This window comes from Barbus barbus (genome assembly GCF_936440315.1).
Source record: "Barbus barbus genome assembly, chromosome: 25".
Lineage (NCBI taxonomy): Eukaryota > Metazoa > Chordata > Actinopteri > Cypriniformes > Cyprinidae > Barbus > Barbus barbus.
This window is the reverse complement of record NC_136753.1, coordinates 22,655,777-22,671,749: the sequence shown is the minus strand read 5'-3', so window position 1 is coordinate 22,671,749 and position 15,973 is coordinate 22,655,777. Positions and strand designations below refer to the sequence as shown.

Sequence of the window (15,973 nt, the reverse complement as noted above, 5' to 3'; positions counted from 1 at the left end):
AACATTTTACAGCGCGGAGAATCAGAATCGAGCTGTTCGAAAGAACCGATTCGCAGAAATGAATCGGACTTTCCATCATTAGGCGCGTTCGACTTTAAGCGGCGCTGCGCAGAATGGTCAGTGTATGGCATCAAAGTACCGCGAGAGCCATTCGAAAGCATTAGGATCCGTGGGCTCTCTTATCGCTCTCGCGGTACTTTGATGTCATACACTGACCATTCTGCGCAGCGCCGCTTAAAGTCGAACGCGCTCGTTTCAAGCCAACCCTCTGAGTCAGAGTCACATGGTCATCCAGGAAGCAATGCGTATAGTGTTTCTGTGCCGAGGAGGATAAACAAACGCTCAGCTGTGTCAATAACAAAACCAAAAGACGTGTGCAAACTGACCTGCAGTAAAGCATAGATGCTGTAAATGTAACATCTGCAGGGCGACACAGATGCAAATAGGCCTGTTCGGAAAGCGGAAATATTGATTTTGTGTGTGCCATCACAGCAACTCATAACAACTATTCATACACATTGAGCGTTTTTGTGCTTGATTTTCTGACAGCCGGGCAAAAATGTCTGACTTTGTCATTTTACTGCTGATTCTGTTTTTGGTTCTTTGTCTCATCTTAACACTGGTGGGCTTCGTTTTTTACACCGGGCTTTTCTCTGAAGTCGTGATTCGGACTGGATCTCCTCCGGTGAAAAACATCACGATTGCGTATAAGTTCAGAAAAGGATCGTACAAGGCCAGCGGAGCCACTTTCACGGAGAGCAGCAGTATCGGACCGAAGTTGTCATCTGTCGGTGTGTTTTACGATGACCCCAATCAGGTCAGTAACTCGGATTCAGTGATTCTTAATGCAACATTTTTTTAAAACAACATTTCCGCTTTAAATTCGAAATGATTAACAGAACGTTCTTAAAGTAATCATTTAAATTGTTTTTTTGTTTGTTTTTTTAAATCAGGTTATCACTCACAAACCCTAAATCCACCTGTCATGAGATCATAACTCATAACTCAACCGCTTTGTCCAAAAACTTAAGAATTGGCGAGAAGTTTGTCTGTTATTCATGATACAGTGATGATAACAGATGGTAATACCATGGTGCTTTACCATGCTACTGAATGACAAATGTTGCACCAGGTTTCAAAAATTACCACAGTACTGACATGGTGCTTTTAGTATAATAAATAGAGGGTTATTGTTACTGGTGTTATTGTTACTTTGCTGCAAAACAGCAGGCTTTGAAGCACAGACTCATGAGAATCAAGCCTCAAACCGGTTATTATAATCATAATTTAAGTTTATGATTCATCTGGGTTTTTAAGGCTGACTCACTGAGGTGTTCCCATTAAATAATTTCATGGCCACAATGTAAAGCAAAGTCTGCTCTAACCTTAATTCCTAAGTCAATATGTTTCATATCTATGATTATACAGTGCTATTTAGTGTATCAAAATAATAAATTAGTATAACACGCTGTGCATGGATCCAGAGGTGAACATGGAGCTCAAGGAGGAACAACTTGGTATAATATGAAAAGTTTTAAGATGCTCTTCATGCATGCACACCTCTAAGAAGAGGATGGATTGAATTTGGCCTGCTCGGCAGAAAGCGAAAGAACTACATGCAAAATATGTCAGATGTCTCAGCATATAATAAATAAATATTTAAACCAGAACAGGTCATGCTAGTAGACTCCCTGGATAGGAGTCATCAACATTTCTGCACTGATCTAGGGCAGTTATGCAGTAATAGTTCATCCGTATTATAAGGTTCAACACTGAAAAGTTGAGTGCCGTGGTGACTGTTCAATTTTATTTTGTGCAACTTGGTAGTCATTGCCAAATAGAATTGCTGGCTTGCAAAGTAACAACTGGGAATGTCTCTTTGGACACATATATTTAACCATACCAGTGTGGTGCTTATTTGTTTTTTTCCGTATAACTTGTGAAATGGACCAGGTGGGGTTATTGCATAATATCTGGCTGTGAGAGCTGCATTAACATGCACCTGATTTTTTTTCTGTTCTGTATGCACATTTGTTTTGAATTTTGACCTGGGATTTGTCTCCTGAATTGTAAACTGGGACAAAAACAAAAGATTGGATTTGAAAGTACCTTGGTAAAAGTACCTAAATTCCATGGATTTCAAGTGAAGAACAATTCTGGATTTATAAAGACAGAAACTGACAAAAATCTTATGCATGCACCAACTGATACCAGTAATTAAAATAATTCAGTAAATTAAAAAATGTAGTTCTACGCACATCTTTAGAATTGAGGCCCCTGGAGAGTAGCTATTATGGTAGTGGATGCACTAGGGTTTGAAGTCCCTGTTGTTTGAAAACCAGGTGGAGTTTGAGTTCAGGTTATACCCCAGATAAGTTATCAAGAGTCTCTGGGCTAGACTTTTTTTCTTTGGTTATTTTTTGTGTAATATGCAGTATATGGAAAGTTGGACATGGCAACAAATATTTTTTCCTTGAGGTTTTTTTAGCATGTGTGACCTGGTCAAGAGGATCCTTGTTAAATTCCTACCTCCTTGGACCATAAAATTGATTGCATTGGCCAACAGTCATTAGTCGGTTGCATTAGTGGACAGATTCTATTCAGTGTCTGATTAGCAGAGCTGGGTAGTATCTCAATAAATGTAATCTGGATTAAGTAATCAGATTCCAAAAGTTAAGTACTTGTAATTAGGTTATATAACATTATTTATTTCAACATTGAATCAACTACTGGTTAACGCATTAACTTTTATTTGAATTATCATTTAGTAAGATTTTTAGGTAATAAGTCAAGTAACACATTTGCATGTTCATGGGTCTCTGATATTGGTCACATGACATGCATTTAAACAAAATATTTAATCTTTTTTTAGTAAGGGTTTTATTTTTTAGTGTTATTTTAAAATTATTAAAATTTTACATTATTAATTAGTTATTGGATAATTACTATTATTAATATTATTATTACCACTTTATTTGACATGGACATCACAATTACATTGGACAAACCATATGCATTTGCTTAAGTGTTTTAACACACGTGCTAATTTTCAACACCTGTCCAAGGGAGGCTTGTTGTTAAAGAAAAAAACAAAAACAAAAAACAATAGTACTAATTACAATACACAAAAAGTAATAATAACAATACTAACAATAAAAGAAAAAGGGGAAAGAAAAAAAACATTAAGAATTATTTACATACATAAGCTAACCTGGGGGCTGTTTCATAAAACATGTTTACCAAATAAGCCAGGCTTATTTCAGTTAGTCTGACTTACTGTCAGTTGATCTGATTCAAAATAAGTCAGACTAACTGAAATAAGCCTTGCTTATTTGGTAAACTTGTTTTATGAAACAGGCCCCTGGTAGTAGACTATTTATGTAAACACTGCTGTTTTGTTTTTAACCATAATGGTAAAAGTAACAATAAATTGGCTTGTAGATTTTATTATATTACCTAAAATGTGTAATGTAATGGATTACATTACTAACTGCAATTTGGAATCAGTAATAGACATCAGTACAATTTGTAAGAAATCTACCCAGCGTTGCTGATTAGAAATCTAGTAAAATTGGGTGTTAATATAGCCATCCAAATTCTGTTTGTCCCAACAATCAAAATTATGTCACAAATCAATTTAATCATTAAAATTAAACTTTTTTTTGTGATATAATTGCAGTACATGTATCATTAGCAAGCTATCCATTTAGTTATCCAATATGATTTTAAGGTAAGCATGAAATAAAAATAAAGATAACTGTTTGAAAACAGTTTTCAAAATGCATATTGTTGATCTTAAATTACTTATTCAAATGTTCAATGTTAATTTTTTTTTAAATATCACAACTCCAGTGAAATGACAGACTTCTCTCTTGTGATGTATGCCAGACTTCTCCAGTCATTTTGTTCATGTAAACTCCATCCCTTTGTTAAAATCTTCTCAAGCTCACATTCAGATCTGCCTCTATCCAGTCAACAGTCAATGCAAAAAAAATACAAATAAAAAAAGTCCTCACCCTACATTTTTTTAAATAATCTGTTTTGTTCAGATGAATGTCACAGTACATACGAAAATATTTGTTACTACCCACTTTTGTGTATGAGTTGCCTAACTAGTTTAGACCTTTTTGGACAGACAGTTGAGTGCATATGTCATGCATCTTAGAATAGAAAAAGGAAAATATGAAACACTTCTGCATTCAACACAGGACCAATTGAAACCATATGGTGACGCGACTCAGACAAAATGTGGGTAAAAAAAAAAAAGACTGAATGCCAGGCTGGCAGTGGAGTTTTACAGACTGTATTCATGGCCATTGGCTGAAGTAAGTTAGGAATATATTTCACCATGGACACCATGATATTATTGTATAAACTTGTGTGAAAAAAAAAAAATATTATTATTATTAACTTCCATGCTATTACCCACCTGGTACTTAACTTCTGCCACAGCATTTTTTTTTAGCTGAAAAAAGAGATGTGACATAAAATTATACATTAAATTATGTGTTTCTTTTCCAGAAACCTAAATTAAAGGGTTAGTTCGCCCAAAATGAAAATTCTGTCATTTACTCACTCTTAAGTTGTTCTGAACCATATAATTTTCTTTCTTCCTTGGAATACAGAAGGAGAAATTTAGTAGAATGTCTGAGCTGTTCTCTTTCATACAATCAAAGTAGACGGGGACCCAGGGGCTGTCAAGATACAAAAGGACCAAAAAAAAAATATATCCTGTATCTGTATTCTGAGGAAGAAAGTAAGTTCTGTGTCTTTTAAAATATGTGATGTTAAATAAAGTAAATGGGGGGTGTGAACTATCTGGATATTTGCACTGCTTAACCAATAAGGAAATGCAAACTAAAGGGTGTTCCCTGCATAAACTACCACACTAGATTACTTGGCTTAAGCTGATCCCTGGGTTTCAATGAAAATTGTCAAAAACAGGTCATACACTTTACTTTTTGAAATCAGGCCAGTAGATCCCTAAACACTAGATGGCACTCATGGTCTAGGCTAAAGAACATCTGTTACTTTCAGTATTCATTTTATGAGTACAGTGGCTCAACAGTATACTTGGACGCTCACTGAAAAATGTATGAATGCTTTAGATATTAATAATAATAGTAGTGATAACAATAATAATATTAATGATGTTACTTTTAGTGCTGATTTTATGAGTACAGTGGCTATATATATATATATATATATATATATATATGTTGATCAATTTTGCTACTTTTTCTTCGCAATTGTAATAAAAATCTGAAATGTTTTGTTTCAAGCGCGTGCCTGTATTTAGTGTTTTTATTATTATTTTGTTTTATGCAATGACTACATTCTGAATAACTTTTGGAGCCATGTGTATATAACTGATCATATAATGTAGTTTCTTTAGAGTTAAAGTTATTATTCTGGTGCCATTCATGTAGTTGGTGATTTTGTTCTTAGCTACATTCCTCCTCAAAGCCAGATAAAGGTCTGTGATGCCACTCTACAATACTGTGGCTGCTCTCCCAGCTGCATAATGCAGAAATGTGCAGGAGTGACGTCCGAGGGGATTTTCTGTGTTTATTGTCTTTGTATTGAGATGGTGACAGGGTTGGGGTTTTTGATTGGCACTCTCACCTTTTAGTGTCCAGCCACTGTCTCCCCTAAAGCCAATTAGCTTCAGATCTGACTATGATCGGTTGTTCACACTCACTGAGGTCGCTGTCCAATTTTAATTGGCATAATGCTCGGCGCTTATTAGCATGCTCAGCTCTCCCGCGGGAGGTAGGGAGGCAGGGGTTGATATGGTCTGTTTCAGAAGGTCAGCTACCAGCGGAGCCAGAGTGTTTGAGCTTGACAGTGTAAAATAGAGGAATTTACACTTTAGTGAGGGAGATCGCTTTTGAATAATACTGAGAACGACTGTACCTACTTGCTTATTAGTGGCAGTGGAAAGCCAGTGATTTATCTTTAGCATGTAAATTACACTTCTTGGTGGTTCATATTCTAGACGTAAACACGGTTTATATTTACAGTACAAACAGAATTGTAATTTTATATTTGACTTTATTTTACAGAGTAATTTATTCCTTTGAATTATCAGCAGCCATTACTCCAGTGTTATGTGTCATATGATCCTTCAAAAATCATTCTAATATGTTGGTTTGGTGCGCAATCATTTTTTTTTTATTATTATTATCAGTGTAAAAATAGATGTGCTGCTTATTTTGTGGAAACCATGAAACATTTTATTGAATGTCATGAAACATTTTATTGAAAACTTTATATTGAAATAAGATATATGACTTTTTGTAACAATGTAAAAGTCACTTTTGATCAATTTAATGCATCCTTTCCTTTCTGAATAAAAGTCTAAATTGTTTAAAAAATTAACCTTTTGGTACTGAATGAATTCAGTACTGTCAATGATTTTTGACAGGCTTTTTATGACAGTTTTGATTAATCTTTTTTTGCAGCAATAAAAATAAAGTGAGACAAGCAGACTGACAACGTTGTCTATTAGATAAACAGATGTGGAGAAAATTGTCCTTTGGGGATATTCTGCAGTTAAAACATTTTTTAATAAGTTGCAATATGTTATGGCAATACTCAGTCTATATCACAATTTTTTTTAAATCACAGTAATATAATATCATGAATATTATGTATATCATGGGGCCTCTGGTAATTCCCACTCCTAGTATTGAAAGATCGAATGTGGTCAGTTTTCTTGTTGATAGGTCATCTTTTATACATTAAGCTTATTTACAAAAGTTTTGAAAGGATCAGCAGTCACAATTTTGATCTGATTTAAGGATTGAGTACAGAAACTGTTAAACCAGCAAATGTGCTGTTAATTTTATCCACCCTAATTTTGATCCATTTCTGTGTATAAAGCGGTTGGTCTTGGCATTTTGATGCTTATACCAGACATACTGACTCAAGTGATGGTTTCTGACTCATGCAGGGTATTTTGAGTCAGAGGTGGGACAATTTTGACTTTAATCTTTTATGCTCCAACTGCGTTTGAACTCTCAATGATTTTTATATTCAGTCTGCTTCATTAATACCATTCGGCCTTGTGATGCACCAGCATGAAACCAGCTTATTTATGACTGTTTATAAATGGAAGAGCTTATTCTCTTCGGATGGTTTATTTAGTCCAGGTGCTACACTCAGGGCTGTTTGGAGAGGATGCTTTTCAGGTTTTTATACGGCAGTCAAAGTGAATCAGTTGTTACTTCTGTGGAACACAGGCTTGATTAAGACTCCGCAGAACCTCCGCAAACACTGAATCAATCATGGACGTTAATGCTAGAAGTAAAGAGCTGCCATTTAAAACTGGCCTACTTTGTCCAAAGTTAATAAATTAAATCAGCGAATGAATAAAAAACCTTTATAGCTATTTCACAGCACATCAAGTCCCTATACTCTGCCTTACACTTTCATCTTCTAAACTGAAATCGCTCTGACATATCTTTATTGTTCTCTTTGCAATATTCTGCTTTGTAGGTCAAAGAATGATTCACAGTCAAACACCCAACTAGTTGAATAGAGATCTATCTGTCTGTCTGTCTGTCTATTTCTAGTGTTAAATTTAAAGAACACTATACGTATAATATAATATAGAATAAATATACGTAAGAGAGATTTTATTGCTTTACCACATCTGGTTAGGACATGATGTATCAGTAACTAGACTGTCAGCAGCATCCTACAACCCTCTCTGAGCAGTTGCGTGACTTCTGAACGTCTCGGTTCATCACCTTTGAAGCAGTGCTTCTTCAGCTATCAAAGCACAGCTTTCACTCAATTTCAAGACAATTATTTCAGAACTTCAAATCGCATGCTGTGAGCAGTGTTCCCATTTTTATGCATAATAACCCGCAGGTTTTGAGGACTGTGTTTTTGTTGAATAAAGAATTAGAGTTGGGCTATTTATTTATTGAATAGGCTATCTGTCACTTACTCTATTGAAGAGCTGCGCTTTGCATGTACACTAGCTTTCAAATGTTTGTGATTGGTAAGATTTATAAAAATGTTTTGAGCATAAGCACAAGTCTCTTATGCCCATCAACATTTATTTAATCAAAAATAAAGTAATTGTGAAACACAGCAGTCTATTCTTTTCATTTTTTTGGGTGGAAACCTTGATACATTTATTTCAGGATTCTTTGATAAAAGTAGAAAGAACAGCATTTATTTTAAATAGAAATTTGAATAGTCACTTTTAAACAATTTAATGCAACTATTACTGAATAAAAGTATTAATTTGAAACTTTTGAACGGTACTGTAAATATCTTTAAGAAGACTAACTGGTGTTTGGAGAACATGACCTTAAACTAGCTCAATTATACAGTGTTTCCTTAGGCCATCTATTCTTTCTAACGCAACCCACTGACTAGTCAAAGTTGAAAATGTGTAGTTTTGGATTCACCATCCTCTTATGAAACATGCTAATACATTTCTGTTTACTGCTAGATACAGAGAAACACATTTCTAAGTTGGGCTCTGACCTGATCCCTCATGTTCAGCTTCTTTGTACATTATTTTCTCTTGTTTCCTCATCTGAAGACAGACCAGGGGAATAAATGCTTTTTACAAGAACGAATACAAAAGGAGGGGAAAATGCTTTCTTCGGAATGGCTTTTTGTTGTCTCAAGGCACTGGTTTAAAGTTTAGGGATTAAGACCTCTTTTTAGACAGCATTAAAAGGTAGATTGTCCTCACATTTATAGCCATTTTCAAGATAAAACTCTGTGGAGTCTTCTCCTTTATAACACTTTATCTGAACAGCTGACCTTACTGTTCACATGACAAAAAGAAATTAACCAGTCATGAGTGTTTTGTCCAACTACTAGCAAAATGTCCTACATGCTTGACTTTTGAATGCCAGTCGCCCTCCTCTGCCTTTTTTTAATTAGACCGATGGCGTGAACGTTGCCTTGAGCTGGGAGTTATGATTAGTTATAGCCTGCTTGCGAGAGCAGAACATGACTGATGGACGGTCATTGTGGTTCCAGGCGCTTCAGTTTAGCAGTGTCAGTCAGCTAATGAAGCCAGAATCTAGTGCATGTAAGGTGTACCTCGCGTTTCTTCTCTGATTTATGTCTGAAGCATTCATCTGATGTTAACCGTCTTTAATAGATAACCTGAGTTGCCCTTCAACTTAATCTGAAGAATGCATTATTAAGAATCAAATGAATCTAAATGGTTTTCCTCAAAGCTTCAGGTTGATGGGTTTTGACTGTTGCAGTGCAGATTCAGATTTTCAGGTTGTCCGCTAAATGCAAATATTGAAACTTTGCTCTTGTGATCCTTTCCAACTCAAATATTATCACAAACTTTCCAAACTGGGCTTTTTTGCATACTCTATTTTCTGCCCCATTAATTCTGTCCAGATTGGCCCCTACCCAACACAGCACCTACGGTTCCCCAGAAATGATACGCCATCAGTTTCAATTTCAGTCAGCATGGGAGGATATTCAACATTTGAGGGCATTCAGGGCAGCTAATCATCTTGAGGAAATGGCAGGTTATGCATATTTATTGTGCCGTGACCCGCTAGTAACATCATCCTTAGGTGCCATGCTTTTATTTCGTAGGGTTTCCATTAGTAACCCCTAGTTTTACAGTGTCCACGTAATACATATTATGTCTTACAGTAATTATTAACAGATACATCAGTGTGTGTGCGTGTGTATTACATTGAAAAACATATGCTTTCTTAATTTGCCCATCCTGTTCAATACTTTTCTGTAAGTTTGTGCTCTGATTGTTCCTCAAATGCAAATTCCCAATCATAGGTACCAATACCACAGCAATATTTATATATTATTTACATTTTTTCATATATTTAATATATTAAAATATTATAAAATGTCACTCAGGGGCATTGTACACAGCCTGGTTTTGCTTGGGGGACTTGCATGAACAGTTTTCAGTGATGACTAAAAAATACAGTTGAATCTAAATTTCCAATTGACTCTGTAAATGGATTGCTTGAACTGATTTGCAGAAATTAACTCTACTTACCAACTCTAACCAAGAACTTGAACTAATTTTTGCAATTCATGCCCATGTTTAAGAAATATCATGTGTAATGCAACTCCTTGCTAGACTCTCTGGAAAGCCTTTTTTGCGCTACCTTTTTTTTTTCAGATTCTTGTGAAAAACATTAGCTTTAGGCTCGTCCACAAATGTGTCATTGCTATTATTACATAAATGTATGCAGGCTAGCTGTACATTTAATGTTAAATGTGGTGGCTGCTACTTGTTGACCAGGACAGCGTTGTTTCATTAGCTGTGTATCTGGAGATACTCCTTTCTGTAAGTCAGTTGTCACCACACTCTGTCCTGGAGGGCCGGTGTCCTGTAGAGTTTAGCTCCAACTTGCCTCAACACATCTTCCTTGAAGTTTCAAGTATACCAAGCAAGACCTTGATTAGCTGCTTCAGATGTGTTTGATTAGGGTTGGAGCTAAACTCTGCAGGACACCGGCCGTCCAGGAATAAGTTTGGTGACCCCTGCTGTAAGTAGTGAAGCTGGTGCTTTTGTCAGCTAGTTTGCTTTACATCCATAAATCATAAATATTTTAAATTCAGAGTCAGACTACAAAGTTGTTCTGTGCCGTATAACGTCCTGATATGAGTAAACTCCATGGACGTTTTAGTAATTACACATCTTATAGGTTTCTAGAACATTCCACAGGAGGTCTCCAAGTGGAACTTTGCTCTCTGTATGAAACAAGGCTGCATATCTGTATATGATTAAATATAATGAGAGGAGGGGTTTCTAGTAAGTATAGTTCTCCATCAGGTTAAATTGAGGGCAGTTCCACCTGCAGTGTCCATACTGAAAAGCACCATGAAAACCCTACTTCACAAACCAGGGCTAATGAATCAAATGCTAAGCTCACTATCTGTTTCTTTTCATATGGCTTTGTAGCCTCAAACCCAGCTGGCAACAGCATTATGCAGCCCTAAGATATAGAGAAATTTGTCTATATTTAGCACAAATAAGGCCAGGAAGGTGTTGCAAAGTTTGTTGGTACGAAAAATAAAGTTAATTTATTTTTATCTTATATTATAGTATTCATAAAAATGTATAATAATATTTTAAAAATTACATTTTTAATATAATTAAAAATAATACTATTTTGTGTGTGTATATGTATATATATGTATGTGTGTGTGTGTATATGTGTGTATATATATAATTACACACTATATTTCCAAAAGTATTGGGTCACCCCCTTCTAATGAACAGGTTTAACTACTTTAGTAATTTCTATGAGTACAAATCTTAATGTTTAAGCATATAATGATATTCTAGGGAATTGTGTGCTTCTAATTTTATAACAACAGCTTGGAAAGGACCCTTTTCTATTCTAACATGACAGTGCCTCTGTGTATAAGGCACAGTTCAAAAAGACATGATTGATTGAGTCAGTGTGGAAGAACTTGACTGGTCTGCAGAAAGTAAAGTCCTAATCCCAGCTGAACACCTCTGGTGTGACTTTATATGCAGACCTTGAGCCAAAAACTCATCACCAAACACCAATGACTTGTATATAAGGGTAATGTCATTTTAGACACGTCCAAAACTGTTGCAACAGAGATGGAAATACAATTTGTTACAATTATGTTTCCATCTTTGTTGCCACAGTTTTGTTAGTGCCTTTTTCTGTTCTAAAGAAGGGGGTGTCCCAGCACTTTTGTCCTTATAGTGTCTATACAAGTCATTGGTGTTTGGTGATGAGTTTTTGGCTCAAGGTCTGCATTTAAAGTCACACCAGAGGTGTTCAGCTGGGATCAGGACTTGGCTTTCTGCAGATCCGTCAAGTTCTTCCACACTGACTCAATCAATCATGTCTTTTTGAACCGTGCCTTATACACAGAGGCACTGTCATGTTAGAATAGAAAATAGAATAGAAGTGTATATATACACTATATTGCCAAAAATATTGGGTATATATATAAATTAGATTAATCGCATCCAAAAGTTTTTGTTTACATTGTATATGTGTGTACTGTGTATATTTATTATGTATATACAAACATACACACACATACAATATATATATATATATATATATATATATATATATATATATATATATATATATATAGAAAATATTTACATATATTTACATGTATACATTTATATTCATATAATTTAGGCCTATAATATATATATAAATATATTTAATATATAAACATAACATATTTTTCTTAAATATACACATGCATGTGTGTGTATTTATATATACATAATAAATATACACAGTACACACACATTATGTAAAAAAAGTTTTATTTTGGATGCGATTAATTGCGATTAATCATTTGACAGCACTAATCTATATAAACAGTTTATAAAGATTAATTGAAATATTAAAATTGTATCTCCTACAATGTGTTAATTTTGGAGCGAAGTCTGAAGATTCATCGTCTGTGAATTATTTATCAATGTCTAAATGATCTGGTTCTGATAATGTTTGCTAAATTTTGTTGATTCTGCGTCTGGTTTGCAGCTGCCAGTTCGAACTAGGCAGATGCATGTTGAATTTTCATGAGCCAAGGCTGAGCCGCCTCGCTCTCTACAATTATGCAGATCTGAGCACCTTAGGGACTCCTGCGATATGCAGAGAGCTTTTGCCATTTCGCCGCCAACCCTTTAAAAAAAAAAGCGACACTCTCCCCGAAGTGCACGCTCCAAAAACCATGTGTTATCCGTGAGCAATCCCGAGCGTGCCTGGGGGGAATTCCCAGAAGTCCTAGCCACTGGAGGATCGAGCGGAGGGAGAAGATAAGGGATGGGAAGATGAGAGGAGTAAATCCTTGTTACATATCTGCTAATAAAGAATTAGCACCTTTTTATTGTTGCAGAGCCTTCATCTGTCAAAAAACGATGGCCCTTGCAAAGTCGAGCAGAGCTTTTGAAAATTGCTTTTCCCTGCAGCGGGCCTCTGGAGGGAATACAGAGAAAGAAGCCAAGCAAATCACAATGTACTGCGTTTTAGTGGCCATCTTGGATTCCTGAGAGCAAAGAGTGCATTCAAAGACCGTTTCCTATATCATCCAGTTCAAATCATGAGTATTCTAAGCAATTGGGGTGGGGTTGGTGAATGAAGAAGATCCGTTTATAAATGTATCCACAGAGCCATTTTTAGCCTGGCTGCTTCAGTGTGCTGTCGTAGAGAAGCGCAGTGAACCTTGAACGCGAAGATGCGTAACACGCCGTATTGCGTCCGTGTGGCCGACACAACAACTCAAGAACCAATTAGACTGTAAGAAAAGGACTTAGCGTGCCCATTAGTGTACATAGTCAAATCTGGGGCGACTGCCAGGAACACCGATCGTAAATTCACATCCTTTTCTTGGATGTCTGGAGACCAGATCTTCTCGGTGGTCTTTGATTGGCAGTGTGAAAATTAGTTGGTTTGTTTGAGAGCACTTGTGGTTATTGTTTGAATTGGTACTGCGTTTTCTTGTTTCGTCCCCATCGGTTGGTTGAATTATTTGACATAAACAGGCAAACGACAAGTGAAGGGAAGTGTATGTGTAGGCCTTCTTGCTCCAAGTAATTGCCTGTTGTCTCTTGGGTGCTCTGTCTGGAGAACTGCCAGAAATTCCCACTTTATTTGCTGACAGTTGTGTAGGACGGCAGCGATGGAGAGAGTTCTGAATACCATCATTAGTCCCCGGTTGGAGAAACAAGCTCTTCGGGCTGGGAAAAGGGACAAAACGCACACAGAGGAAAGAAGCACGGCAGGGTATAGAGAGAGAGAGAGAGAGTGAATCAAAGGATGGAGGTGTAAAAGAAAGACAAACCAGGAAACAGGAAAAGAATAGGTTTTTGAAAAGGATTTTCTGTAGATATGTTTAGCATGATGTCGGTTCCTGTCACCGCTGCCAAACTCTCGAGAAGATCATCTTATCGTCGCTCGACAACACTGACATGCAGCATTCAGTCTAAATTACGGATGTTAGCGACATATTGAATCACTCACTGTAGTGGGCGAACACATGCTAGATAAGTAATTAGAGATGACAACTTTATAAACACCTTAATTGTTTTGTCATTAATGTTTTATTGGATTGCTAGCTCCAATGCACATGCGATTGTGAGGGGGTGTTTAAACCACGAGTCTTAAAACTCTTGATCATTTATAGCTTCTTGTCGATGACACCATGTGTGAAATATTACTAGAGATCAGCCAAGAAACTTAGACAGGAAGAAACCATATGACCAACCACAGACTGCTGTGACATTTTGAGGTGGGCTTATGGGACAAAAACCATAGGAATAGGCTATAGCAGAGAAAAAGCTGTTCAGAAAACCATGAAGGACTTTGCAGAAATGTGTTTAGATTTTGTAATCTGACCAGAAATATCAGTGATTAATTTTTCCTAAAAACACTTATTGTAGCAGCCCGGTACGATGTACAGTACTGTTTAAAAGTTCGGGGTCAGTAAGATTTTTATTCAGTAAGGATGCATTAAATTGGTCAAAAGTGTACTGTACAAATGTGACCCTGAACCACAAAACCAGTCATAAGTAGCACGGGCATATTTGTAGCCAAAAAGAGATTGTATGGAATAAAATTATAGATTTTTATTTTATGCCTAAAATTATTAGGATATTAAGTAAAGATCATGTTCTGTGAAGATATTTTGCAAATTTTCTGTCATAAATATATTAAAACTTAATTTTTTATTAGTATATGCATTGCTAAGAGTTTCATTTTGGACAACTTTAAAGGCGATTTTTTTCTCTCTCTCTCTCTCTCTCTCTCTCTATGTATATATATATATATTATTTTATTTAATTTATTTTATTAAATTTATTTATTTTATTATTATTATTATTTTTTTTTTTTTTTATTTTTTTTGGCAGCCTCAGATTCCAGATTTTCAAATAATTGTATCTTGGCCAAATATTGTCATATCCTATTGCTAACAAACCACACATAAGTGGAAGGCTTATTTATTCAGCTTTCAGATGATGTATACTGACCCTCACGACTGGTTTTGTGGTCCAGGGTCACAAATATATTCATCCATTTCAAATAAAACTTTCTGTTCATCAAAGAATCCTGAAAAAATGTATCATGGTTTACTCAATACGAATTTTTAACAGTGATAATGAAATGTTTTTTGAGCACCAAATAAGCATATTAGAATGAATTCTGAAGGATCATGTAACACTGAAGGCTGGAATAATTGCTGCTAAAAATGCAGCTTTGCCTTCAAGGGAATACATTACAATTTAAATATATTAAAATAGAAACAGTTACTTTAAATTGTAATAATATTCCACAATATTGCTGTTTTTACTGTATTTTTGGTGAACATAAGAAACTTCTTTCAAAAATGTTCAGACCCCAAGTTTTTGAATGTTATATATATATATATATGACTTTGAATCCTTGCATCAGTATTATGAATTTTAATCAGTATTATAAATGTAATTTGTGTTATTTTGCAAGTACAGTATTCAGCACAATCTGACGTAATCTCTCTCTCTTTGTGTTTCAGACTCAAGCAGATCAGTGTCGCTATGTAGTGGGCAGCATACTGTGTGAAAATGAAGAGAAACCTGACGAAGAGCTACAGCGTCTGTACGAGAAATTTGGCTACAAGGTCATCTCCTTCCCAGAAGTCACCTGTGCTGTAACTTCCTCGTTTCCAAACAGATGCACTCTGTCCGCCGTCTGTGGTGCTTATAGAGTCTATCCTGAACTACAACAGTATATAAAGGTAACAGTCTTGCATATTTTTATATTTGACTCATAATTACTAACAAATAACTACTGCAGGATTGTTTTATTTTTATGTTTAATGTATTGTGCTTATGTTTATTTCTTGATTTTTTTTTTCACCTCCCCTTTTTAAAACATAACTCATTATAGTTTACAGTAAATCGAAATCCCAATGTATGACGTGTTGCAGACTGTTATTGAGTTGCAGGGTTTATCAA

General features: G+C 35.6%; 1 protein-coding gene across 1 annotated transcript in view; it reads left to right on the top strand.

Annotated features, from left to right (window-relative positions):
• Nucleotides 1-270: 270 nt before the first annotated feature.
• Nucleotides 271-15,973, top strand: part of LOC306845135 (testis-expressed protein 264-like) — a 70,436-nt gene continuing 54,733 nt past the window's right edge. The window contains exons 1-2 of the mRNA XM_079377736.1: nt 271-817; nt 15,532-15,753. Of these exons, the coding sequence (XP_079233862.1) occupies nt 560-817; nt 15,532-15,753 (480 nt within the window). The 5' untranslated portion in view covers nt 271-559. The remainder of the gene's footprint in view (nt 818-15,531; nt 15,754-15,973) is intronic.